Below are 25182 nucleotides of genomic sequence, written 5' to 3'. Positions count from 1 at the left end.
CCCCAAGGGATCGAAAATGGAGAAATAGGAAGACAAGCAAGGGCTGGGTGGAGGTTACGGAATACGACAATATGGCTGATGTTCGGACCCCTGCTGTGACGGCCCAACCATCAACGGAGGAGTTGATGCGGGTCATTCAAGAGGGCTTCGCTAGGCAGAAACGGGACTGTCTTGACCCAATAAAGGAATCGATCGATCGGCTGGACAGCAGGCTGGATGCCCAGGATCGGACGATTCAGAAGTTGGAGAAAGTGCTGGCGGACCAGGAGGAGCACCAAACGGTAGTTGAGCTGGATGTGGGGATGCTGAAGGATCAACAAAAAAGCTGTTGGAGAAGGTAGAAGACCTGGAGAATAGAGCTCGCCAGCAGAACTTAAGAATTGTCGGTCTCCCTAAGGGGGCTGATGCTGGCGTGTTTGTGGCGAGTATGTTTCAGAAGCTTCTGGGGGAGGGGCCTTTTCCCCGACCGTTGGAGGTGGACAGGGCGTACAGAGCACCGGCGAAGAAGCCGCGACCGGGGAACCCTCCAAAGGCGATGGTGGTCCGGTTCCACAGCTTCCTGGACAAGGAGTGTGTTCTCCAGTGGGCCAAGCGCACGCGGAGCTGCAAATGGGACAACAGCATTTTGCGTGTTTACCATGATCTGAGCATGGAGGTGGCCAGGAGGGCAGGCTTTAACCAAGTTAAGGCGATCCTATTCAAGAAGCGGGTGAAATTTGGACTGTTATACCCGGCGCGTCTTTTGGTTATGCACGAGGACCAGCACCATTATTTTGAGTCGCCCAAAGACGCGATGGACTTTGCCAAGAGAAAAGGGCTGGTGCTGAACTGAGAACTTTTTGTTTTAAGTTGCAATTTGAGTGATGTTTATATGTTTCTATTGTCGTTTCTCTTCTGTATTTGAGTTTGGATGAAGAAGGGGAAAGTAAAAGTTATTCGGTTTCTGCTGGTTTTTGGTGTTTTTGTATTACTTTGATTTACACTATTGGGGGTTATTTCTGTGTGTTTTTCTTTTTGGGTTGTCTCTTATGTTAATTGGGCGATTGGGGTCGGTTTGATGAGGGAAGTGGTTTCGATGGGCGGGGGGGGGGGCGGAGAGCGGAGTGAGGGGACAATAGGTGGGAGACTTCTTGGCGCCAGAGGCGAGGGCCACGAGGCTAGCTGGGTGAGCTAGTCTGCGGAAGCAAAGTGGGGGGGTGCTTACGATTAATCTATGGCAGGGGTTAGGTTACAAAGTGTTGTTGCTGGGAGGGAGGGGGGAGTTACTGTGCTGACGAGGGAGGGACTTAGGTTTCGGGACAGAGAGGAGGTTGGTGGTGGGGGCTGCCAGGAGGCGGGCTGATGGAGGCACGGCCTGTGGGCTGGTGGCGTGCCCAGGAAAGGGTGCCCCCCAACTAGGCTGATCGCCTGGAATGTTAGCGGGTTAGAGGGTTGAACGAGACGGTCAGAAGGGCACGTGTGTTCGTACCTCTGAGGGCTCTGAAGGCAGATGTGGTAATGTTGCAGGAGACACACACAAGCTAAGGAAGGGTTGGGTCAGTCAGGTCTTTCATTCGGGGCTGGACACCAAGACTAGAGGGGTTGCGATTTTGATCAACAAGCGGGTGCAATTTCAGATGTGCAGTATAGTCTCGGACTGGGGGCCGTTATGTCATGGTTAGCGGTTAGCTGGAGGGGAGGAAGGTAGTCTTGGTTAATGTGTACGTGCCAAATTGGGATGACCTGGAATTTATAAAGGGTTTGCAGGGGAAGATACCTGACCTGGACTCGCACAAGCTGTTATGGGAGGGGATTTTAATACGGTCATCGACCCCGGCCTGGACCGGTGGTGTTCAAAATCGGGGAGGGTGTCAGCAATGGCAAAGGAACTGAGAGGGTTCTTGGAGCAGATGGGGAGGGGTCGACCCATGGAGGTTTAGGCAGCCGACGGGGAAGGAGTTTTTAAAAAATTTGCATGTTCACAAGGTTTATTCCCGGATAGACTTTTTCATTTTGAGCAGGGATTTGCTGGAGGGGGTGGTGGACATGGGATATTCGGCCATCACTATTTCGGATCATGCCCCACACTGGGTGGAACTGCAGGTTAGTGAGGAGAGCTTCCAGCGCCCACAATGGAGGTTAGAGGTAGGGTTGTTGGCGGACGAGGCGGTGTGCGAGAGGCTGGGGAGGTGCATGCAGAATTACCTGCAGGTTAATGACACGGGGGAAGTCTCAGCAGCAGTGGTCTGGGAGGCGCTGAAGGCAGTGGTGAGCTGATTTCGATCCGGGCTCATAGGGACAGGACAGATAGGGCAGAACCGACCGACTGGTTAAGGAGATCTTACAGATAGACAGGAGGTATGCGGTGACCCCAGGGGTGGAGCTCTTAAGGGAACGTCGGCGGCTGCAGGCAGAGTTCGGGGAGTTGTCCACAGGTAAGGCAGTGGAGGAGCTTAGAAAGGCGAGGGACGCGTTTTACAAACATGGGGAGAAGGCCAGCAGAATGCTGGCACAGCAGCTTAGGAAGAGGGAGGCGGCCAGGGAAATAGAGAGGGTGGTTGATGGGGATGGGAACTTGGTAGGGGAGTCAGCAGGGCTAAACAGGGCGTTCAGGGACTTTTGCAGTAGACTCTATCGCTCAGAACCCCCCACGGGGCTGGAGGTGATGAGACGCTTTTTGGACGGACTGACCTTCCCAAGGGTGGGGAGCTGGTAGATGGGCTGGGGGCCCCGATTAGGGCTGAAGAAATAGTCGAGGGCTTGAAGGCAATGCAGTCGGGTAAAGCCCCAGGGCCGGACTGGTATCCGGTGGAATTCTTTAAGAATTTCTCGGGGATTTTAGGGCCGTTGCTGGTCAAGGTTTTCAATGGGGCAAGGGATAGAGGGGTGCTGCCCCCGACGATGTCGCAGGCCACTATTTTGTTGATATTGAAGCGGGACAAGAACCTGGAGCTATGCGGGCCATATAGGCCGACCTCACTGCTTAATGTGGACGCCAAGTTGCTGGCCAAACCTTTGGCCTCCAGTATTGAGAATTGTGTGCCGGATGCGATTATGGAGGATCAAACCGGGTTTGTCACGGGCAGGCACTTGGTGGCTCAATGTGATTGTGATGCCCCCGGAGAGTAGGGAGGTTGAGGTAGTTGTGGCCATGGATGCGGAAAAGGCGTTCGACCGGGTGGAGTGGGACTATTTATGGGAGGTGTTGGGACGATTTGGGTTCGGTAAGGGCTTTATCGACTGGGTCAGGCTATTGTACCAGGCCCCGGAGGCTAGTGTAAGGACGAATAGGACGACCTCGGACTATTTTAGACTGTTCCGGGGGACAAGACAGGGGTGCCCCCTCTCCCCACAGTTGTTTGCGTTAGCTATAGAGCCACTGGCAATTGCTCTGAGAGCTTCAAGGGGCTGGTTTGGGGGGGGGGGGGTGGAACATGCGGACGATCAGCTCTTATACGTATCAGATCCAGGGGTAGGGATGGGTGAAATTATGGCGATTTTGGGGGAATTTGGCCGGTTTTCGGGGTATAAACTGAATATGACAAAGAGCGAGATGTTTGTAGTCCAGGCGAGGGGTCAGGAGGGTCGGCTGAGGGAGCTGCTGTTTAGGTTAGTAGGGGACAGTTTCAGGTAATTAGGGATACAAGTGGTGCGTGACTGGGGCCGGTTACACAAGCTGAACTTGTCCCGGTTGGTTGAACAGATGAGGGGCGAGTTCTGGAGATGGGATGCGCTCCCGCTGTCATTAGCTGGGAGAGTGCAGACGGTCAAAATGACGGTCCTACCAAGATTCCTGTTCGTATTTCAGTGTCTCCCGATTTTCATCCCGCGGTCCTTTTTTAAGAGGGTTAATAAAATCATCCTGGGCTTTATATGGGCGGGTAAGTCCCCGCGAGTGAAGAAGGTGACGCTAGAGCGGAATTGGGGGGAGGGGGGGCTTGCGCTGCCGAATTTTAGTAATTATTACTGGGCGGCTATCATAGCCATGATAAGGAAGTGGGTGGTGGGGGCGGGGTTGGTTTGGGAGCGGATGGAGGCAGCTTCGTGAAGGGCACCAATCTGGGAGCGTTGATAATGGCACCTCTGCTGTTCCCGCCAGCGAGGTACTCCACCAGCCCACTAGTGGTGGCGGCCCTGAGAATCTGGGGTCAATGGAGGAGGTACGCTGGAGCATCGGTCTGGTCCCCAATATGTGACAATCACCGGTTTGCCCCGGGGAGCTTGGATGGGGGTTTGCCCCGGGGAGCTTGGATGGGGGGTTCCGAGTATGGCGAAGGGCGGGAATTGAGAAGATGGGGGACTTGGTTTTAGAGGGGAGTTTCTCTAGCTTGAGGACGCTGGAGGAGAAGTTTGGGTTGGCAAGGGGGAACAAATTTAGATATTTACAGGTGCGGGACTTTCTGCACAGGCAGGTATCATCCTTCCCACTCCTGCCACTAAGGGGGATCCAGGATAGGGTAGTGTCTAGGGGATGGGTGGGAGAGGGGAGCGTCTCGGACATCGACAAAGAACTCATGGGGGCGGAGGAGACGCAGACCAAGGAGCTGAAGCGCAAGTGGGAGGAGGAGCTTGGTGGTGAGATGGAGGATGGCTTATGGGCAGACGCGTTGAGCAGAGTCAACGTGACCGCAACATGCGCCAGGCTCAGCTTGATCAAGACGGAAGCTGAGGGGAAACCTGATAGAGGTCTACAAAATTACGAGAGGCATAGACAGGGTGGATAGTCAGAGGCTTTTTTCAAGGGTGGAAGTGTCAATTACAAGGGGGCACAGGTTCAAGATCAGAGGAGAAAGTTTAAGGGAGATGTGCGGGGTAAGTTTTTCACGCAGAGTGGTGGGTGCCAGGAACGCGCTGTTAGAGGATGTGGAGGACGCAGGCACATTAGCAACATTTATAGGGGGGAAATAGAGGGATACGGACCGAGTAACGGCAGAAGGTTTTGTTAGGGCATCATGATCGGCACAGGCTCGGAGGGCCGAAGGGCCTGTTCCTGTGCTGTACCTTTCTTTGTTCTTTGTCCATGCTACCACTCTGACAGCCTAATTATAACTCCGTAATATCACCTTCTTTGCCCCTGCCTCATCAGCCCATCTGCTGCTAGGAGTCTCTTCCATGCCTTTGTTACCTCCAGGCTTGACGATTTCAATAGTGCCGGCTGACCTGCCACATTTTACCTCTATACACTTCCAAGTCATCCAAAATTCTGCTTGCCCTTGCACGAACCAAGGTCTGTTTGCCATTCACCCCTGTGCTCACTGGCTAACACACCTCAATTTTAAAATTTTCATCGTTGTTTTCAAATCCCTCCACGGCCTCACTCACCCAGATTTATCTGCACTCATCTAATTCTAACCTTGAGGAACCCTGATTTTCATTGCTCCAGCTGTCTCGGCCCTAAGCCCTGCAAGTCGCTCCCCTAAACTCTTTGTCTTTGTTCCATTAAGATGCTCCTTTAAATCTACTTCTTTGGCCTATCCTATGAGGCTTGGTATCTAATTTTACTTTTTAAATCTCCCCTGAAGCACATTGGGCCATTTTATTATGTTAAAGATGCCTCATAAATACAAGTTGTTGTTGAAGAAAGGTTAGCTGGCAGAATTGGTTGACATGTTACTTAACATCTGTGACTTTGGGATTATCGAGTACATTTCCTGTGGTGCATTTTTGTTCGCTTATACTGTATTTTCAGGGTATTGCTGAAAGAAATAGTTAATTTTAAAAGCTACGCATTTCATTGTACTATTGTATTCGTACCTAGGAAGACATCGACTGAAAGGAGTATGGTTAACTTGGGTGATTTCTCATGCCATTTGGGCTGATCACACCAGAGGCAATTCAAGATAACTGATCTTTTATATTTGGTTAGGTCACATTTGGAATACTGCGTGCAGTTCTGGTCGCCACATTACCAGAAGGATGTGGATGCTTTAGAGAGGGTGCAGACGAGGTTCACCAGGATGTTGCCTGGTATGGAGGGTGCTAGCTATGACAAAAGGTTGAGTAGACTAGGATTGTTTTCGTTGGAAAGACGGAGGTTGACGGGGGACCTGATTGAGGTCGACAAAATTATGAGGTACGGACAGGGTGGATAGCAACAAGCTTTTTCCAAGAGTGGGGGTGCCAATTACAAAGGGTCACGATTTCAAGGTGAGAGGGTGAAAGTTTAAGGGAGATGTGCGTGGAAAGTTTTTTACGCAGAGGGTGGTGGGTGCCTGGAACACTTTGCCAGCGGCGGTGGTAGAGGCGGGCACGATAGCATCATTTAAGATGCAGCTAGACAGATATATGAACGGGCGGGAACAGAGGGAAGTAGATCCTTGGAAAATAGTCAGCAGGTTTAGATAAAGGATCTGGATCGGCGCAGGCTGGGATGGCCGGCAGCTATGACAAATGGATTTTCCAGCAGGCAGGTGACAAAATAATGTGTGTCCAATACTTATTGTGTGGAACCTTCCACCAGTCCTTGGGGTAGTGTGAATGTGAGATGTTCCCTGTCTGTGTGGACTTGCTGCAATGTTTCAGAGGCCATCAAGCTGGGAGTTGGGGACTCAAAGGCCGTGTTCAAGGGCAGCACGGTAGCATAGTGGTTAGCACAGTTGCTTCATAGCTCTAGGGTCTCAGGTTCGATTCCCGGCTGGGTCACTGTCTGTGCGGAGTCTGCACGTTCTCCCAGTGTCTGCATGGGTTTCCTCCGGGTGCTCCGGTTTCCTCCCACAGTCCAAAGATGTGTGAGTTAGGTGGATTGGCCATGATAAATTGCCCTTAGTGTCCAAATAATGTTCAGTGGGGGTTACGGGGATAGGGTAGATACGTGGGCTTCAGTAGGGTGCTCTTTGTAAGGGCTGGTGCACACTCGATGGGCCGAATGGCCTCCTCCTGCACTGTAAATTCTATTATATCTATGATAAAACCCCATGTACACGTTACATGGTAGGCTATTACAGAGAACATATGGCAGAAAAACAGACCATTTGGTGCAACCAGTCCATGTCAGCATTTATGCTGCACTTGAGCTCCTCTCATCAAACTCTATCCACATAACCCACTATTCCTTTTTCCCTCATATACAGCTTTACCTCAACTTCTCCGTTGCAGTGAATTCCACATTCTCTGGGTAAAGGTGTTTCTTCTGAATTTTCTATTTGGTTTCTCAGTGCTTATCTTAAGATTAATGGCCACCAGATTTGCTCCAGGAAACATTCTATGTGTATTCTATCAAAACCTTTCATATTAAAGATCTAAGGTCAAACCTCAGCCTTTTCTTTTCAAGGTGGAAAAGGCACGGCCTGTTAACACCGACAAGTAGTGTTTTATCTTTGCATCAAGATGGTGTTGGTTAAGATTTCATTAACCATGGGGAGAATTTTATTCCACCACCCCCCTCCCCCAAACGGCATATTTGAAAAAGGGGGGGGCATGTGTACCTCCTTTGGGGAGTTCCCCTGTGCCCATCCAAGATGGTATCTCCTCCTTCGTCTCTTCCCTCTGCCCTCTCTAACCTGACACCCTTCCCCCTCCATCACCCCAAATCCTCGATTTACTCAAGTCCAGTATGCATCTTCTCTTCTTCTCGGGAACTGCCTGTAATCCCAGCAGCGGCTACTACTCACTTTTGGTGCTGCTGGAACTACAGAGTCGCCAGCCAATTCTGGACAGGACCATCTGCCCTTGAAGATGGAAGTCCCACTCTGAATCAGTTAAGGCTGCTCCCAGTGTGTTATAGGAGCAGGGCAGCTGGATTTCTGGTTGGTGAGGTGCAGGGTGGGGAGAATTCATCTCCATGTAATCTACCACACTTCTATTTACCTGTCACTTCTCATCAACTATTTTCATGATTTATAGCCTGGACCACAGTGTTTATTCCATCAGTGTCTGAAGTCCAGGGATTAGAAGGCGGCTCGTGGCATATACTGTAAATTGGGCATGAACATCATTAAAAAATCTTCTGAGTTCCTCAGCAACATTTCTGGGCAGCACGGTAGCACTGTGGCTTCACAGCGCCAGGGTCCCAGGTTCGATTCCCCACTGGGTCACTGTCTGTGCGGAGGTCTGCACGTTCTCCCCGTGTCTGCGTAGGTTTCCTCCGGGTGCTCCAGTTTCCTCCCACAGTCCAAGACATGCAGGTTAGGTGGATTGGCCATGATAAATTGCCCTTAGTGACCAAAAAAGGTTTGGAAGGGTTATTGGGTTACGGGGTTAGGGTGGAAGTGAGGGCTTAAGTGGGTCGGTGCAGATTCGATGGGCCGAATGGCCTCTTTGTGCACTGTATGTCTAAGTTCTATTATAACACCAGATATTTTGAGTGAAAACACACTTCAGTTCAGTTATTAGATTCTTGATGCCGAGTGTAAAAAAAATCTTTTGTAAAGCCCCAAAATGCTTTAGGTGGAATCTACAGTGCCATGCTAGCCCCATGTTCATGCAAATCTGTTAGTAAGAATTGATGCCATGTTTGCATGTACAAGACTGTTTACTTGCTTTTGCACGAACGAAGGTACGTGATGTCTGAAGGTCAAGGGAAGTGGATGTGCCATGCTTTAGTCGAACGAGATTTTCCAGAAACTGTTCTCCATATACGAATTGTATCGAAGCATGTGTGTGAGAGAGTGAGTGTTTGCCTGAGGGATGTCGTTCTCTTCAATGTTTGTTTTTCAAAGTAGACTACAGTTTGGAATGGGTGTCCACAATCCTTCTGAAAGAAACTGCACAAGACCATTTTATGGATTGTTGTCAGCCATGGCTCAGTTAGTAGCAAAAAGGTTGTGTGTCCACGTCCCACTCCAGGGTTTGTGCACAACCTAGGCTGACACTGTCGGAGCTGTTGCCTTTCAGATGAAGCGTTAAACTGAGGCCTGATTTTCCCCCTCAGGTGGACGTGAACGATCCCACGGCACTATTTTGATGAAGAACTGGGGAGTTATCTCTGGTGCCCTGGCTAATATTTATTCCTCAATCAACATCACACAGATTATCTGGTCATTATCACCTTGCAATTTGTGGGGTTTCTTGTGCACAAATGAGGTGCTCCATTGTAAGGGCACTTCACTGGCTATAAAGTGGTTCAAGACATTTGGTGGTTGTGAAAGGGGCTATATAAATGCAAATCTTTAAAAAATTTGAGCAACAAAGAGCTTAACAAAAAGTGAAACGGCAACATGTGCTTGTGGAACCTGCAGTGTCCTATTACTGTTATGTTTTTGATTGTGCCTATGCTACAGTGCTTATTTAAGATTCTCATCCTGATTTTTATCAATGATTAAACGTTGGGTGATCTGGGGACGCCCTGTATCCATTGCAGATTACAGAAACAGATGTTCTTAAAATGCATAAGATAGGATAATGTCAATAACACTAGGATCACACCTACTGATGCCCTCAATGACAGACCTGCAGGCATTTGTGAGGTCAGTGCCAAGGCGTTAGTGTTGGCCTGGTAGATATCTATGGCACTACATGCACCTGCCTGCCAAGCCACTGGAAACGGATGCATTGAGAGAAATGGGGGTTGCGGCATGGAGATGCAGTTGGGAAGAGTCCCAAGCTCCTTTCTGGACTAACACTACTCCATCTCCAGCCATTCTGCCTCTATAAGGGGGTGGTCAAAACAGAATTTTAATCTTTTTTTGAAAAACATCTTGGGTGCTCCAGGATACCCGGGTGCTCCTTGTGCAGCCTATTTCATTCTGGAGGCCGATTTGTCTCAACTCCAGTTATACACCAGGGGCGGGATTCTCCCCTACCCGGCGGGGCGGGGGTCCCGGCGGGATGGAGTGGTGAGCGTCGGGCCGCCCCTAAAGGGGCAGATCCTCCGCACCTTTAGGGGCCAAGCCCGCACCTTTAGGGGCTAGACCCGCCCCGGAGTGGTTGGCGCCCCGCCAGCTGGCGTGGAAGGCCTTTGGTACCGAAGGGACTCCGCCGGCTGGCGGGAGTCCGCGCATGCGCGGGAGCGTCAGCTGACGTCATCTCCGCGCATGTGCAGGGGGTCACCTATGCGTCGGCCATCGCGGAGACCTACATGGCCGACGTGTAGTAAAAGAGTGCCCCCATGGCACAGGCCCGCCCGTGGATCGGTGGGCCACGATCGCGGGCCAGGCCACCGTGGGGGATTTCCCCAGGACCCCGGAGCCCACTTGCGCCGCCAGGTCCTGCCGGTAAGGGACCTGGTTCAATTCACGCCGGCAGGACCGGCATAGCAGGTGCGGGACTTCGAACCATCGTGGGCCTGAGAATCGCCGGGGGGGGGGGGAGGGGCCCCGCCGACCGGCGCGGCGCGATTCCTGCCCCTGCCGAAACTCCGGTGCCGGACAATTCTGCGGCCGGCGGAGGCGGGATTCACGCCACCCCCCGGCGATTCTCAGACCCGGCGGGGGGTCGGAGAATCCCGCCCCAGATCTCTCATCAGCCCAAAAAACCTTAACTCGGGAGAATAGGGAGTGTCTGCCCTGGGCTTCTGACTTGGATGCTTTTGTTAGGTCAATTTCTTTACCCAGAAAGTAGTCAGGAAAAGGAGCTTGCTACCACATGGAGTGGTCAAGGTGAAGAACACAAGATGGATTCATTCATAGAGATAGTAGAAAACATATGGTGGGGGAATAAAGAATAGACTGATAGGGTGAGAGACAGGGGGCTGTATGGAGCCTTGTACACCGAATAACCATCCATACATCAGTTGGGCAAATGTATGTACTTAAAATAATGTATTTGGTATCAAATAAATAATTCTAGATTGACATCTTTATTGGTATTTTACAGTAACAGCTCACTAGCTCAATGAGTGGTTAGAAATCGTATGCATTCTACTGTACTTACAAGATCTAGTCTTCTTTCAGTGTGCTTGGCTACATGTGATTTGTTTAGTATTGGAAACATTCTTGTTATTTACACCAGTGATTTTCAGTCGTCAGCACTTGGCGACCAGCTCAGCCCTCAGATTGTGTCATTCAGCCCAAATTGGCCAGAGAAGCACCAACATGTTCTGGTAAATCTTCCACGTGTGCAGCCTCCAGGAGTGCCAGATCTGTGTGTTTCAGAGGCTAGGTCTGTCTTGCAGAATGCAGGCTAGAGCCCACCAATTTACACTCTTTCGGGTACATAGTTAAAGTGCCACGCTTGGTAGGGTTTGGAAGCTATAATAAATACGGCTTGTTTAACAGGAATCCAAGTCCAACCATGAGATGTTATCTTGCAGGTTCCAAAGTTCCTTCACCAAAAGGGACACCTATGGGCAAAACAGAGTAATCATCGTTTTACACAGCAAACATATCAATCTTTTTGGATGCTGTAAGCCTTTCAGCCAGCTGGTGTTGATTTGTTTGCAGCAGTCAAACATGGTTGACATTTTCTGGTGGCTCACGGTGGTGGGATAATAATAATATAATTGATTATTGTCACAAGTAGGCTTCAGTGAAGTTACTGTGACAAGCCCCTCCTTACCACATTCCGGCGCCTGTTCGGGGAATCCCGAACCTTCGCTGCTGGCCTTGTTCTGCATTACATAGAACATTACAGCGCAGTACAGGCCCTTCGGCCCTCGATGTTGCGGCGACCTGTGAAACCACTCTAAAGCCCATCTACACTATTCCCTTATCATCCATATGTCTATACAATGACCATTTGAATGTCCTTAGTGTTGGCGAGTCCACTACTGTTGCAGGCAGGGCATTCCACGCCCTTACTACTCTCGGAGTAAAGAACCTACTTCTGACATCTGTCCTATATCTATCTCCCCTCAATTTAAAGCTATGTCCCCTTGTGCTAGACATCACCATCCGAGGAAAAAGGCTCTCACTGTCCACCTTATCCAATCCTCTGATCATCTTGTATGCCTCAATTAAGTCACCTCTTAACCTTCTTCTCTCTAACGAAAACAGCCTCAAGTCCCTCAGCCTTTCCTCATAAGATCTTCCCTCCATACCAGGCAACATTCTGGTAAATCTCCTCTGCACCCTTTCCAATGCTTCCACATCCTTCCTATAATGCGGTGACCAGAATTGCATGCAATACTCCAAATGCGGCCGCACCAGAGTTTTGTACAGCTGCAACATGACCTCATGGCTCCGGAACTCAATCCCTCTACCAATAAAAGCTAACACACGGTACGCCTTCTTAACAACCCTCTCAACCTGGGTGGCAACTTTCAGGGATCTATGTACATGGACACCGAGATCTCTCTGCTCATCCACACTGCCAAGAATCTTACCATTAGCCCAGTACTCTGCGTCCTGTTATTCCTTCCAAAATGAATCACCTCACACTTTTCTGCATTTAACTCCATTTGCCACCTCTCAGCCCAGCGCTGCAGCTTATCTATATCCCTCTGTAACTTGTAACATCCTTCCGCACTGTCCAAAACTGCACCGACTTTAGTGTCATCTGCAAATTTACTTCCCCATCCTTCTACGCCCTCCTCCAGGTCATTTTTTTTTTTTTAATAAATATTTTATTGAAAATTTTTGGTCAACCAACACAGTACATTGTGCATCCTTTACACAATATTATAACAGCACAAATAACAATGACCTATTTTATATAAGCAAAAAACAAAAAATGAATAAATATTAAATAACAAAAATGAAAACTAGCCCTAATTGGCAACTGCCTTGTCACAAGTTACACCCCCACGCCCCCCCCACCCCTCCCCCACCCCTCCCACCCCCCCCACCCCACCCCCCCACCCCCACCCCTCCCCCCCCCCACCCCTCCCACCCCCCCACCCCTCCTACCCCCCCCACCCCCCAAATCCTGGGCTGCTGCTGCTGCCTTCTTTTTCCCCTTCCATCTATCTATCCGCAAGGTATTCGACGAACGGTTGCCACCGCCTGGTGAACCCTTGAGCCGACCCCCTTAGGACGAACTTAATCCGCTCTAGCTTTATAAACCCCGCCATGTCATTTATCCAGGTCTCCACCCCCGGGGGCTTGGCTTCCTTCCACATTAGCAATATCCTGCGCCGGGCTACTAGGGACGCAAAGGCCAAAACATCGGCCTCTCTCGCGTCCTGCACTCCCGGCTCTTGTGCTACCCCAAATATAGCCAACCCCCAGCTTGGTTCGACCCGGACCCCCACTACTTTTGAAAGCACCTTTGTCACCCCCATCCAAAACCCCCGTAGTGCCGGGCATGACCAAAACATATGGGTATGATTCGTTGGGCTTCTCGAGCACCTCGCACACCTATCCTCCACCCCAAAAAATTTACTGAGCCGCGCTCCAGTCATATGCGCCCTGTGTAATACCTTAAACTGAATCAGGCTTAGCCTGGCACACGAGGACGACGAGTTTACCCTACTTAGGGCATCCGCCCACAGCCCCTCCTCGATCTCCTCCCCCAGCTCTTCTTCCCATTTCCCTTTTAGTTCATCTACCATAGTCTCCCCTTCGTCCCTCATTTCCCTATATATATCTGACACCTTACCATCCCCCACCCATGTCTTTGAGATCACTCTGTCCTGCACCTCTTGTGTCGGGAGCTGCGGAAAATCCCTCACCAGTTGCCTCGCAAAAGCCCTCAGTTGCATATACCTGAATGCATTCCCTTGGGGCAACCCATATTTCTCGGTCAGCGCTCCCAGACTCGCGAACTTCCCATCCACAAATAGATCTTTCAGTTGCGTTATTCCTGCTCTTTGCCACATTCCATATCCCCCATCCATTCCCCCCGGGGCAAACCTATGGTTGTTTCTTATCGGGGACCCCCCCAAAGCTCCAGTCTTTCCCCTATGCCGTCTCCACGGTCCCCAAATCTTCAGTGTAGCTACCACCACCGGGCTTGTGGTGTAGTTCCTCGGTGAGAACGGCAATGGGGCTGTCACCATAGCCTGCAGGCTAGTCCCCCTACAGGACGCCCTCTCTAATCTCTTCCACGCCGCTCCCTCCTCCTCTCCCATCCACTTATTCACCATTGAAATATTAGCGGCCCAATAGTACTCACTTAGGCTCGGTAGTGCCAGCCCCCCCCTATCCCTGCTACGCTGTAAGAATCCCTTCCTCACTCTCGGGGTCCTCCCGGCCCAAACAAAACCCATGATGCTCTTTTCAATCCTTTTAAAAAAAGCCTTCGTGATCACCACCGGGAGGCACTGAAACACAAAGAGGAATCTCGGGAGGACCACCATCTTAACCACCTGCACCCTCCCTGCCATTGACAGGGCTACCATATCCCATCTCTTGAAATCTTCCTCCATCTGTTCCACCAACCGCGTTAAATTTAACCTGTGCAGTGTGCCCCAATTCTTAGCTATCTGGATCCCCAGGTAACGAAAGTCTCTTGTTACCTTCCTCAACGGTAGGTCCTCTATTTCTCTACTCTGCTCCCCAGGATGCACCACAAACAGCTCACTCTTCCCCATGTTCAATTTATACCCTGAAAAATCCCCAAACTCCCCAAGTATCCGCATTATTTCTGGCATCCCCTCCGCCGGATCCGCCACATATAGTAGCAAATCGTCCGCATACAAAGATACCCGGTGTTCTTCTCCTCCCCTAAGTACTCCCCTCCACTTCTTGGAACCCCTCAGCGCTATCGCCAGGGGCTCAATCGCCAGTGCAAACAGTAATGGGGACAGAGGGCATCCCTGCCTTGTCCCTCTATGGAGCCGAAAATATGCCGATCCCCGTCCATTCGTGACCACACTCGCCACTGGGGCCCTATACAATAGCTGCACCCATCTAACATACCCCTCTCCAAAACCAAATCTCCTCAACACCTCCCACAAATAATCCCATTCCACTCTATCAAATGCTTTCTCGGCATCCATCGCCACTACTATCTCTGTTTCACCCTCTGGTGGAACCATCATCATTACCCCTAACAGCCTCCGTATATTCGTGTTCAGCTGTCTCCCCTTCACAAACCCAGTTTGGTCCTCGTGAACCACCCCCGGGACACATTCCTCTATTCTCATTGCCATTACCTTGGCCAGGACCTTGGCATCCACATTTAGGAGGGAAATTGGTCTGTAGGACCCGCATTGTAGCGGGTCCTTTTCCTTCTTTAAGAGAAGCGATATCGTTGCTTCAGACATAGTCGGGGGCAGTTGTCCCCTTTCCTTTGCCTCATTAAAGGTCCTCGTCAGTACCGGGGCGAGCAAGTCCAAATATTTTCTATAAAATTCGACTGGGAATCCGTCCGGTCCCGGGGCCTTTCCCGTCTGCATGCTCCTAATTCCTTTCACCACTTCTTCTACCTCGATCTGTGCTCCCAGTCCCACCCTTTCCTGCTCTTTCACCTTGGGAATTTCCAGCCGATCCAAAAAGTCCATCATTCTCTCCTTCCCATCCGGGGGTTGAGCTTCATATAGTTTTTTATAAAATGTCTTGAACACTTCATTCACTCTCTCCGCTCCATCTCTCCTTCCTCGTCCCTCACTCCCCCTATTTCCCTCGCTGCTCCCCTTTTCCTCAATTGGTGTGCCAGCAATCTGCTCGCCTTCTCCCCATATTCATACTGTACACCCTGTGCCTTCCTCCATTGTGCCTCTGCAGTGCCTGTAGTCAGCAAGTCAAATTCCACATGCAGCCTTTGCCTTTCCCTGTACAATCCCTCCTCCGGTGCTTCCGCATATTGTCTGTCCACCCTCAAAAGTTCTTGCAGCAACCGCTCCCGTTCCTTACTCTCCTGCTTCCCTTTATGTGCCCTTATTGATATCAGCTCCCCCCTAACCACCGCCTTCAACGCCTCCCAGACCACTCCCACCTGGACCTCCCCATTGTCATTGAGTTCCAAGTACTTTTCAATACATCCCCTCACCCTTAGACACACCCCCTCATCCGCCATTAGTCCCATGTCCATTCTCCAGGGTGGGCGCCCTCCTGTTTCCTCCCCTATCTCCAAGTCCACCCAGTGTGGGGCGTGATCCGAAATGGCTATAGCCGTATACTCCGTTCCCCTCACCTTCGGGATCAATGCCCTACCCAGCACGAAAAAGCCTATGCGCGAATAGACTTTATGGACATAGGAGAAAAACGAGAACTCCTTACACCTAGGTCTACTGAATCTCCACGGGTCCACACCTCCCATCTGCTCCATAAAATCCTTAAGCACCTTGGCTGCTGCCGGCCTCCTTACAGTCCTGGACTTCGACCTATCCAGCCCTGGTTCCAACACCGTGTTAAAGTCTCCCCCCATTATCAGCTTTCCCGTCTCCAGGTCCGGAATGCGTCCTAGCATCCGCCTCATAAAATTGGCATCATCCCAGTTCGGGGCATACACGTTTACCAAAATCACCGTCTCTCCCTGTAGTTTGCCACTCACCATCACGTATCTGCCCCCGTTATCCGCCACTATAGTCTTTGCCTCGAACATTACCCGCTTCCCCACTAATATAGCCACCCCCCTGTTTTTCGCATCTAGCCCCGAATGGAACACCTGCCCCACCCATCCTTTGCGCAGCCTAACCTGGTCTATCAGTTTCAGGTGCGTTTCCTGTAACATAACCACATCTGCTTTAAGTTTCTTAAGGTGTGCGAGTACCCGTGCCCTCTTTATCGGCCCGTTGAGCCCTCTCACATTCCACGTGATCAGCCGAGTTGGGGGGCTTCCCACCCCCCCCCCTTGCCGATTAGCCATCATCTTTTTCCAGCTTCTCACCCAGTTCCCACGCAGCTGTATCTCCCCCAGGCGGTGCCCCCCCGCCCATCCTCTCCCGTACCCGCTCCCCCCTTTCCCCAGCAGCAGCAACCCAGTAATTCCCCCCTCCCACCCCCCCCGCTAGACCCCCCGCTAGCGTAATTACTCCCCCCATGTTGCTCCCAGAAGTCAGCAAACTCTGGCTGACCTCGGCTTCCCCCCGTGACCACGGCTCGCACCGTGCGACGCCCCCTCCTTCCTGCTTCTCTATTCCCGCCATAATTATCATAGCGCGGGAGCCAAGCCCGCGCTTCTCCCTTGGCCCCGCCCCCCATGGCCAACGCCCCATCTCCTCTCCCTCCCCACCTCCCCCCATCACCGCCTGTGGGAGAGAGAAAAGTTACCACACCGCAGGATTAGAACATAAAACCCCTCTTCGCCCCCCCCATTCGCCCCACCACTTTGTCCAAACGTTCTTTTTAATAATCCACTCATTCCAGTTTTTCTTCTACAATACAAGTCCACGCTTCATCCGCCGTCTCAAAGTAGTGGTGCCTCCCTTGATATGTGACCCACAGTCTTGCCGGTTGCAGCATTCCAAATTTTATCTTCCTTTTATGAAGCACCGCCATGGCCCGATTAAAGCTCGACCTCCTTCTCGCCACCTCCGCACTCCAGTCTTGATAAACGCGGATCACCGCGTTCTCCCATTTACTGCTCCGGGTTTTCTTCGCCCATCTAAGGACCATTTCTCTATCCTTAAAACGGAGGAATCTCACCACTATGGCTCTGGGAGTTTCTCCTGCTCTCGGTCCTCGCGCCATCACTCGGTATGCTCCCTCCACCTCCAACGGACCCGCCGGGGCCTCCGCTCCCATTAACGAGTGCAGCATCGTGCTCACATATGCCCCGACGTCCGCACCCTCCACACCTTCAGGAAGACCAAGAATCCTCAGGTTGTTCCTCCTTGCGTTGTTTTCCAGTGCCTCCAACCTCTCCACACATCGTTTCTGATGTGCCTCCTGTATCTCCGTCTTCACCACCAGGCCCTGTATATCGTCCTCATTCTCGGCTGCCTTCGCCTTCACGACCCGAAGCTCCCGCTCCTGGGTCTTTTGTTCCTCCTTTAGCCCTTCAATCGCCTGTAGTATCGGGGCCAACAGCTCTTTCTTCATTTCCTTTTTTATCTCTTCCACGCAGCATTTCAAGAACTCTTGTTGTTCAGGGCCCCATGTGAAACTGCCACCTTCCGACACCATCTTGGTTTTTGCTTGCCTTCCTTGCCGCTGTTCCAAAGGACCCACTGCAATCCGGCCACTTTACTCTCCTTTTTCCATCCGTGTCCAGGGGGAATTCCCTTCTGGTTTACCGCACGGTGTTTTTAGCCGTTAAAATTGCCGTTGGGGCTCCTATCAAGAGCCCAAAAGTCCGTTTCACCGGGAGCTGCCGAAACGTGCGACTCAGCTGGTCATCGCCGCACCCGGAAGTCCCTCCAGGTCATTTATAAAAATGACAAACAGCAGTGGCCCCAAAACAGAGCCTTGTGGTACACCACTAGTAACTGGACTCCAGTCTGAACATTTCCCATCAACCACCACCCTTTGTCTTCTTCCAGCTAGCCAATTTCTGATCCAAACTGCGAAATTACCCTGAATCCCATGCCTCCGTATTTTCTGCAGTGGCCTACCATGGGGAACCTTATCAAACGCTTTACTGAAATCCATATACACCACTCAACTGCTTTACCCTCATCCACCTGTTTGGTCACCTTCTCAAAGAACTCAATAAGGTTTGTGAGGCACGACCTACCCTTCACAAAACCGTGTTGACTATCTCTGATCAAATAATTCCTTTCCAGATGATTATACATCCTATCTCTTATAAACCTTTCCAAGATTTTGCCCACAACAGAAGTAAGGCTCTCTGGTCTATAGTTACCGGGGTTGTCTCTACTCCCCTTCTTGAACAAGGGGACAACATTTGCTATCCTCCAGTCTTCTGGCACTATTCCTGTAGACAAAGATGACTTAAAGATCAAAGCCAAAGGCTCAGCAATCTCCTCCCTAGCTTCCCAGTGAATCCTAGGATAAATCCCATCCAGCCCAGGGGACTTATCTATTTTCACACTTTCCAGAACTGCGAACACATCCTCCTTATGAACCTCAAGCCCTTCTAGCCGAGTAGCCTGAATCTCAGTATTCTCCTCGACAACATTGTCTTTTTCCTGTGTGAATACGGACGAAAAATATTCATTTAGCACCTCTCCTATCTCCTCGGACTCCAAGCACAACTTCCCACTACCCTTGACTGGCCCTACTCTTACCCTAGTCATTCGTTTATTCCTGACCTATCTATAGAAAGCTTTAGGGTTATCCTTGATCCTACCTGCCAAAGACTTCTCATGTCCCCTCCTGGCTCTTCTTAGCTCTCTCTTTAGGTCCTTCCTAGCTAACTTGTAACTCTCGAGCGCCCTAACTGAACCTTCATGTCTCATCTTTACATAAGCCTCCTTCTTCCTCTTGACAAGTGTTTCGACTGCTTTAGTAAACCATGGTTCCCTTGCTCGACCACTTCCTCCCTGCCTGACAGGTACATACTTATCAAGGACACGCAGTAGCTGTTCCTTGAAGAAGCTCCACATTTCCATTGTGCCCATCCCCTGCAGTTTTCCTCTCCATCCGATGCATCCTAAGTCTTGCCTCATCGCATCATAATTGCCTTTCCCCCAGATATAACCCTTGCCCTGCGGTATATACCTATCCCTTTCCATCACTAAAGTAAACTTAATCGAATTGTGGTCACTATCACCAAAGTGCTCACCTACCTCCAAATCTAACATCTGTCCTGGTTCATTACCCAGTACCAAATCCAATATGGCCTCGCCTCTCTATGGCCTATCTACATACTGTGTCAGGAAACCCTCCTGCACACATTGGACAAAAACGGACCCATCCAAAGTACTCGAACTATAGCGTTCCCAGTCAATATTTGGAAAGTTAAAGTCCCCCATAACAACTACCCTGTTGCTTTCGCTCCTATCCAGAAGCATCTTTGCAATCCTTTCCTCTACATCTCTGCAACTTTTCGGAGGCCTATAGAAAACCCCTAACAGGGTGATCTCTCCTTTCCTGTTTCTAACCTCAGCCCATACTACCTCAGTTGACGAGTCCTTATCAAACGTCCTTTCTGCCACCGTAATACTGTCCTTGACTAACAATGCCACCCCTCCCCCTTTTTACCACCTTCCCTGAGCTTAATGAAATGTCTAAACCCCGGCACCTGCAACAACCATTCCTGTCCCTGCTCTATCCATGTCTCCGAAATGGCCACAACATTGAAGTCCCAAGTACCAACCCATGCCGCAAGTTCACCCACCTTATTCCGGATGCTCCTGGCATTGAAGAGGACACACTTTAAACCACCTTCCTGCCTGCCGGTACACTCCTGCAACTTTGAAACCTTACTCATGACCTCACTACTCTCAACCTCCTGTTACTGGAGCTACAATTCAGGTTCCCAAGCCCCTGCTGAACTAAACCCTCCCGAAGAGCATTAGCAAATTTCTCCCCCAAGGATATTGGTACCCCTCTAGTCCAGGTGTAGACCATCCCGTTTGAAGAGGTCCCACCGACCCCAGAGTGAGCCCCAATTATCCAGAAATCTGAAACCCTCCCTCCTGCACCATCCCTGTAGCCACGTGTTCAACTCCTCTCTCTCCCTATTCCTCGTCTCGCTAGCACGTGGCACGGGTAACAACCCAGAGATAATAACTCTGTTTGTCCTAGATCTAAGTTTCCACCCTAGCTCCCTGAATTCCTGCCTTACATCCCTATCCCTTTTCCTACCTATGTCGTTGGTACCTATGTGGACCACGACTTGGGGCTGCTCCCCCTTAAGGATCCCAAAAACACGATCCGAGACATCACGCACCCTGGCACCTGGGAGGCAACACACCAACCGCGAGTCTCTCTCGTTCCCACAGAATCTCCTATCTATCCCCCTAACTATGGAGTCTCCAATGACTAATGCTCTACTCCTCTCCCCCATTCCCTTCTGAGCAACAGGGACAGACTCTGTGCCAGAGACCTGTACCCCATGGCTTACCCCTGGTAAGCCCCCCCCCCCCCCGCAACAGTATCCAAAGCGGTATACTTGTTACTAAGGGGAACGACCACAGGGGATTCCTGTACTAACTGCTTCCTTCCAGCCCCGCTCACCGTCACCCATCTATCTTTATTCTTCGGAATAACTACATCCCTGAAGCTTCTATCTATGACCACCTCTGCCTCCCGAATGATCCGAAGTTCATCCAACTCCAGCTCCAGTTCCCTAATGTGGTTTCTGAGGAGCTGGAGATGGGTGCACTTTCCACAGATGAAATCAGCAGGGACACTGATGGCGTTCCTCACCTCAAACATTCTGCAGGAGGAACATTGCACTACCTTCCCTGCCATCCCCATTAGATAAAAAAAGAAAAAGAAAGAAAGGGCTTACCTGTTATTCACTCCCCTTCTTAGCAAGCAATCACTCAGTGATTGACAATCACTTGACAACAGCTCCTCCACAAACCACCTTCCAAGTTAGGGTGACCACAACGGAGGTATGCAAATTTCCCCCGCACCAGCCAATCAGCATCTCCGCTCTACTGCCCTCTGCTGGATGCTTGTCTTCACTTGAACAGCTAGGGTCTGTTGTTCAGGTACACCTTCAAGTTAGGGTGGCCACAATGGAGGTATGCAAATTTCCCCCACAACAGCCAATCAGCAGCTCCGCTCTACTGCCCTCTGCTGGATAATATATAAACAAGCCAGCTGTTTAACCCATGGTGCTAACCCAGCCCCATAGGTGATATTCCGGTCCCGCCGATGGGGACCTCCTCCATGGGTTCCCCCGCAGTGGATGGCGCGGACAACGGGAAAACCCTTTGACAGCGGCAGGACTGTAAAATCCTGCTGCCGGCCAATGGTGGGCTGCCTCTGCCACTGCAAATTGGGGGGGGGGGGGGGGGGGAGGAGGAATCCTGCCCATTGTCCTTTTAACTGTGGAACTCATGTTTGAATCTAGCCCTAATTGGGGAAATTACAAATCTGTTGGTTGAAAAGTACCTTTATGAGAGAAGAGAGCATATCCATAACCATATTCCTAAGGGAATGGTTTCACAGCACAAATCTGCTCCCACTTAGCCAGGCTCACTCAGGCATACCATAAGAATGGGAAACAGAATTGTCACACACTAATGCAGTGAGGCAGGTCTGTCCAAGTCTATCATCATGGGCTACTCAATGAATAGATGGAGCTTTCATGGGTCACATAAAAAACTCAGATCAATTTTTCTACTCTTTGGTATTTAATCTCAAGTTGAGGATACCAACACATCCTGACAACATGCCCTGATTTAGAATTAATTCACCAATGATGTAATGGCACTAAAAACAGCCCTTCCACACCACTTTCAAACAGAACAAATTAACAAAAAAAAAGAAATGGGAAGAAAAAAAGAACTGAGTTTCCTGGGTTAGACTGTTGTTAGGCGAACTGGCCCACAGGTAGAAATTTAGATGCTCCTGTTGTAAGGGATTGCCTTCTGAAACTGTGGTCAAGGCTCAACTCAAAAATTGCTGGTAATTGCACTTTGCATCTGGTCTGTACTCTGCAAAGAGAGGGGACATTCTATTCCATTACACTGCGATTCCAATCTCTTTATCACATAGAATTTTTTAAAAATCATACATTGAAATTTTTGAGGACTCCTACAAAATTTTGGTTGTTCCCAGAATCTTATTAATGCGCCATCCTTTCTTACTAGCTTTCTCTGTACAATCAAGGTGAAATAACCTCTTCAGCTTACAAGCAACAATCCCAAAAGCACTTTTCTTCTCTTAAGAGTTCAGAGGAGTTAATATACGCAGCCATCCATAAACTGACTCAATTAACTGAATGGATTTTTCTCCATGTCCCTGTGACATTTTATTTGACATCCATTTTCAACAACTGGTGCTGAAAAGGAAGATGTCAACCTCACCTCAAAAACTGTTCTGCTCGGATGAACAACTACTAGTTATTTTATTTAAGAAACAGTTTGTAGAATCATAAAAAGAATAGAGTATGGAAGGAGACTAGTCCAGCTATCATACCTGCGCCAGCGCTTTGGTAGAATTATCCAATTGGCCTCACTCGCTTGCCTTGTAAATAATTGATGCTCCAGCACTTATCCAATTTCTTCTTGAAAGTTATTACTGAATCTGTTTTCACCACTCTTTCAGGCAGTGAATTCCGGATTGCAAATTTGCTGCATAAACCTTTTCCTCAAATTGCTCTGGTTTATTTGCCAATCACCTTACATCTACTTCTTCTGGTTACCAAACCCTTCTGCCACTGGGAACAGTTTCTCCTTATTTATTCTATCAAATCTTTTCTTAACCTTCTCTACTCCATGGAAAAAAACACTGACTTCTCTGGTCTTTCCACATGATTAAAGTCTTTAATTCCTGGTCCCATTATTTTATAATAAAAAGTCTTACAACACCAGGTTAAAGTCCAACAGGTTTGTTTCGAATCACTAGCTTTTGGAGCACTGCTCCTTCCTCAGGACTCACCTCATGGACTTTAACCTCATGTTGTAAGACTTCTTACTGTGCTCACCCCAATCCAATGCCGGCATCTCCACATCACCATTATTTTATGTCATCTCTTCTCTACCTTCTCTAAGCCCATGGCATCTGCCCTAAAATGTGGTGCCCAGAATTGTGCATAGTACTAGTCAAGAAGGCATACGGCATGCTTGCCTTCATTGGCCGGGGCATTGAGTATAAGAATTGGCAAGTCATGTTGCAGCTGTATAGAACCTTAGTTAGGCCACACTTGGAGTATAGTGTTCAATTCTGGTCGCCACACTACCAGAAGGATGTGGAGGCTTTAGAGAGGGTGCAGAAGAGATTTACCAGAATGTTGCCTGGTATGGAGGGCATAAGCTATGAGGAGCGATTGAATAAACTCGGTTTGTTCTCACTGGAACGAAGGAGGTTGAGGGGCGACCTGATAGAGGTATACAAAATTATGAGGGGCATAGACAGAGTGGATAGTCAGAGGCTTTTCCCCAGGGTAGAGGGGTCAATTACTAGGGGGCATAGGTTTAAGGTGAGAGGGGCAAAGTTTAGAGTAGATGTACGAGGCAAGTTTTTTACGCAGAGGGTAGTGGGTGCCTGGAACTCACTACCGGAGGAGGTAGTGGAGGCAGGGACGATAGGGACATTTAAGGGGCATCTTGACAAATATATGAATAGGATGGGAATAGAAGGATACGGACCCAGGAAGTGTAGAAGATTGTAGTTTAGTCGGGCAGTATGGTCGGCACGGGCTTGGAGGGCCGAAGGGCCTGTTCCTGTGCTGTACATTTCTTTGTTCTTTGTACTCCAGTTGGGGAAGAACCATTGCTTTATAAAGGATCAGTACAACTTCCTTGTTTTTGCATTATATTCCTCCGTTAATAAAGTTATGGATCCAACACTTCTTCATAACAGCTTTCTCAACGTGTCTCGCCACCTTCAATGGTAGCTCTGTTCTTGTACCCATTTGTTGAAATTACCTCTCCTCATAATTCCCGCTTCATACTTCTGTTAATTTGAATTTGCTTTGTGTCTGCCTGCCCATTTAACTAGCCTGTCTATATCCTCTTAATGTCTGTTACTATCCTCTTACTTGTTTACAAGATTTTGGAGTTTTGAATCATTTGCAAATTTAGAAACAATGCCCTGTATACTCATGTCCAGGTCATTAATGTACATCAAAAAGAACACTGGTACCGGCCACTGGTGAGCACCAATGTATACATATAGAATTTACAGTGCAGAAGGAGGCCATTTGGCCCATCGAGTCTGCACCGGCTCTTGGAAAGAGCACCCTACCCAAGGTCCACACCTCCACCCTATCCCCATTACCCAGTAACCCCACCCAACACTCAGGGCAATTTTGGACACGAAAGGCAATTTTGGACACTAAGGGCAATTTAGCATGGCCAATCCACCTAACCTGCACATCTTTGGACTGTGGGAGGAAACCGGAGCACCAGGAGGAAACCCACGCACACACGGGGAGAATGTGCAGACTCCGCACAGTGACCCAAGCCGGGAATCGAACCTGGGACCTTGGAGCTGTGAAGCAATTGTGCTAACCACAATGTTTCACACCAATCTGAAAAACAACTGGTCAACATTACTCTTCCCTTTCTGCAGATCGCACAATATAGTAAAACCTACAACACAAATTGGCACTGGAGAATGCTAAAGAAACAACAAACAACACATATTGTACATCAATAAAATTTAAATGCTGGGTAGCATCAAACTTCTGTTTAAAAACTAATCTGACTACCTTCCTTTTAAACTATGCTGGTGCACATTCCATGTGTGCGGAACACCTTCCACCTCCTCAGCCAATTGATCAGTCTTCAGGTTCAATGTTAGTCAGGCTACGGCCAGGCTACTGAAACAAGAAGTGCAGCACAGCTCAGCCCCATTCTATCCCCAGTTCACACCCAACAAGGCCACCTCCTAAGTCACAGTATTAAAGTCATTTGCAACTCTGAAAGCTAATTTGGCAGAGGCTGGGAAGGGAACCCAGAGAACATCTGGCCTGGCC

At 49.7% G+C, this 25182-nt stretch overlaps 1 protein-coding gene across 4 annotated transcripts in view; it reads right to left on the bottom strand.

Moving 5' to 3' along the window:
• Window positions 1-10695: 10695 nt before the first annotated feature.
• The window catches only part of mtor (mechanistic target of rapamycin kinase), a 436061-nt gene continuing 421574 nt past the window's right edge, over window positions 10696-25182 (bottom strand). For all 4 annotated transcript variants that reach the window (XM_072478465.1, XM_072478464.1, XM_072478466.1 and 1 more), the window contains one exon: window positions 10696-11197. In XM_072478465.1, coding sequence (XP_072334566.1) covers window positions 11182-11197 — 16 coding nt within the window. In that variant the 3' untranslated portion in view covers window positions 10696-11181. The remainder of the gene's footprint in view (window positions 11198-25182) is intronic.

Source organism: Scyliorhinus torazame, chromosome 16, assembly GCF_047496885.1.
Source record: "Scyliorhinus torazame isolate Kashiwa2021f chromosome 16, sScyTor2.1, whole genome shotgun sequence".
Taxonomy (NCBI): domain Eukaryota; kingdom Metazoa; phylum Chordata; class Chondrichthyes; order Carcharhiniformes; family Scyliorhinidae; genus Scyliorhinus; species Scyliorhinus torazame.
This window is presented reverse-complemented; position numbering and strand designations above follow the sequence as displayed.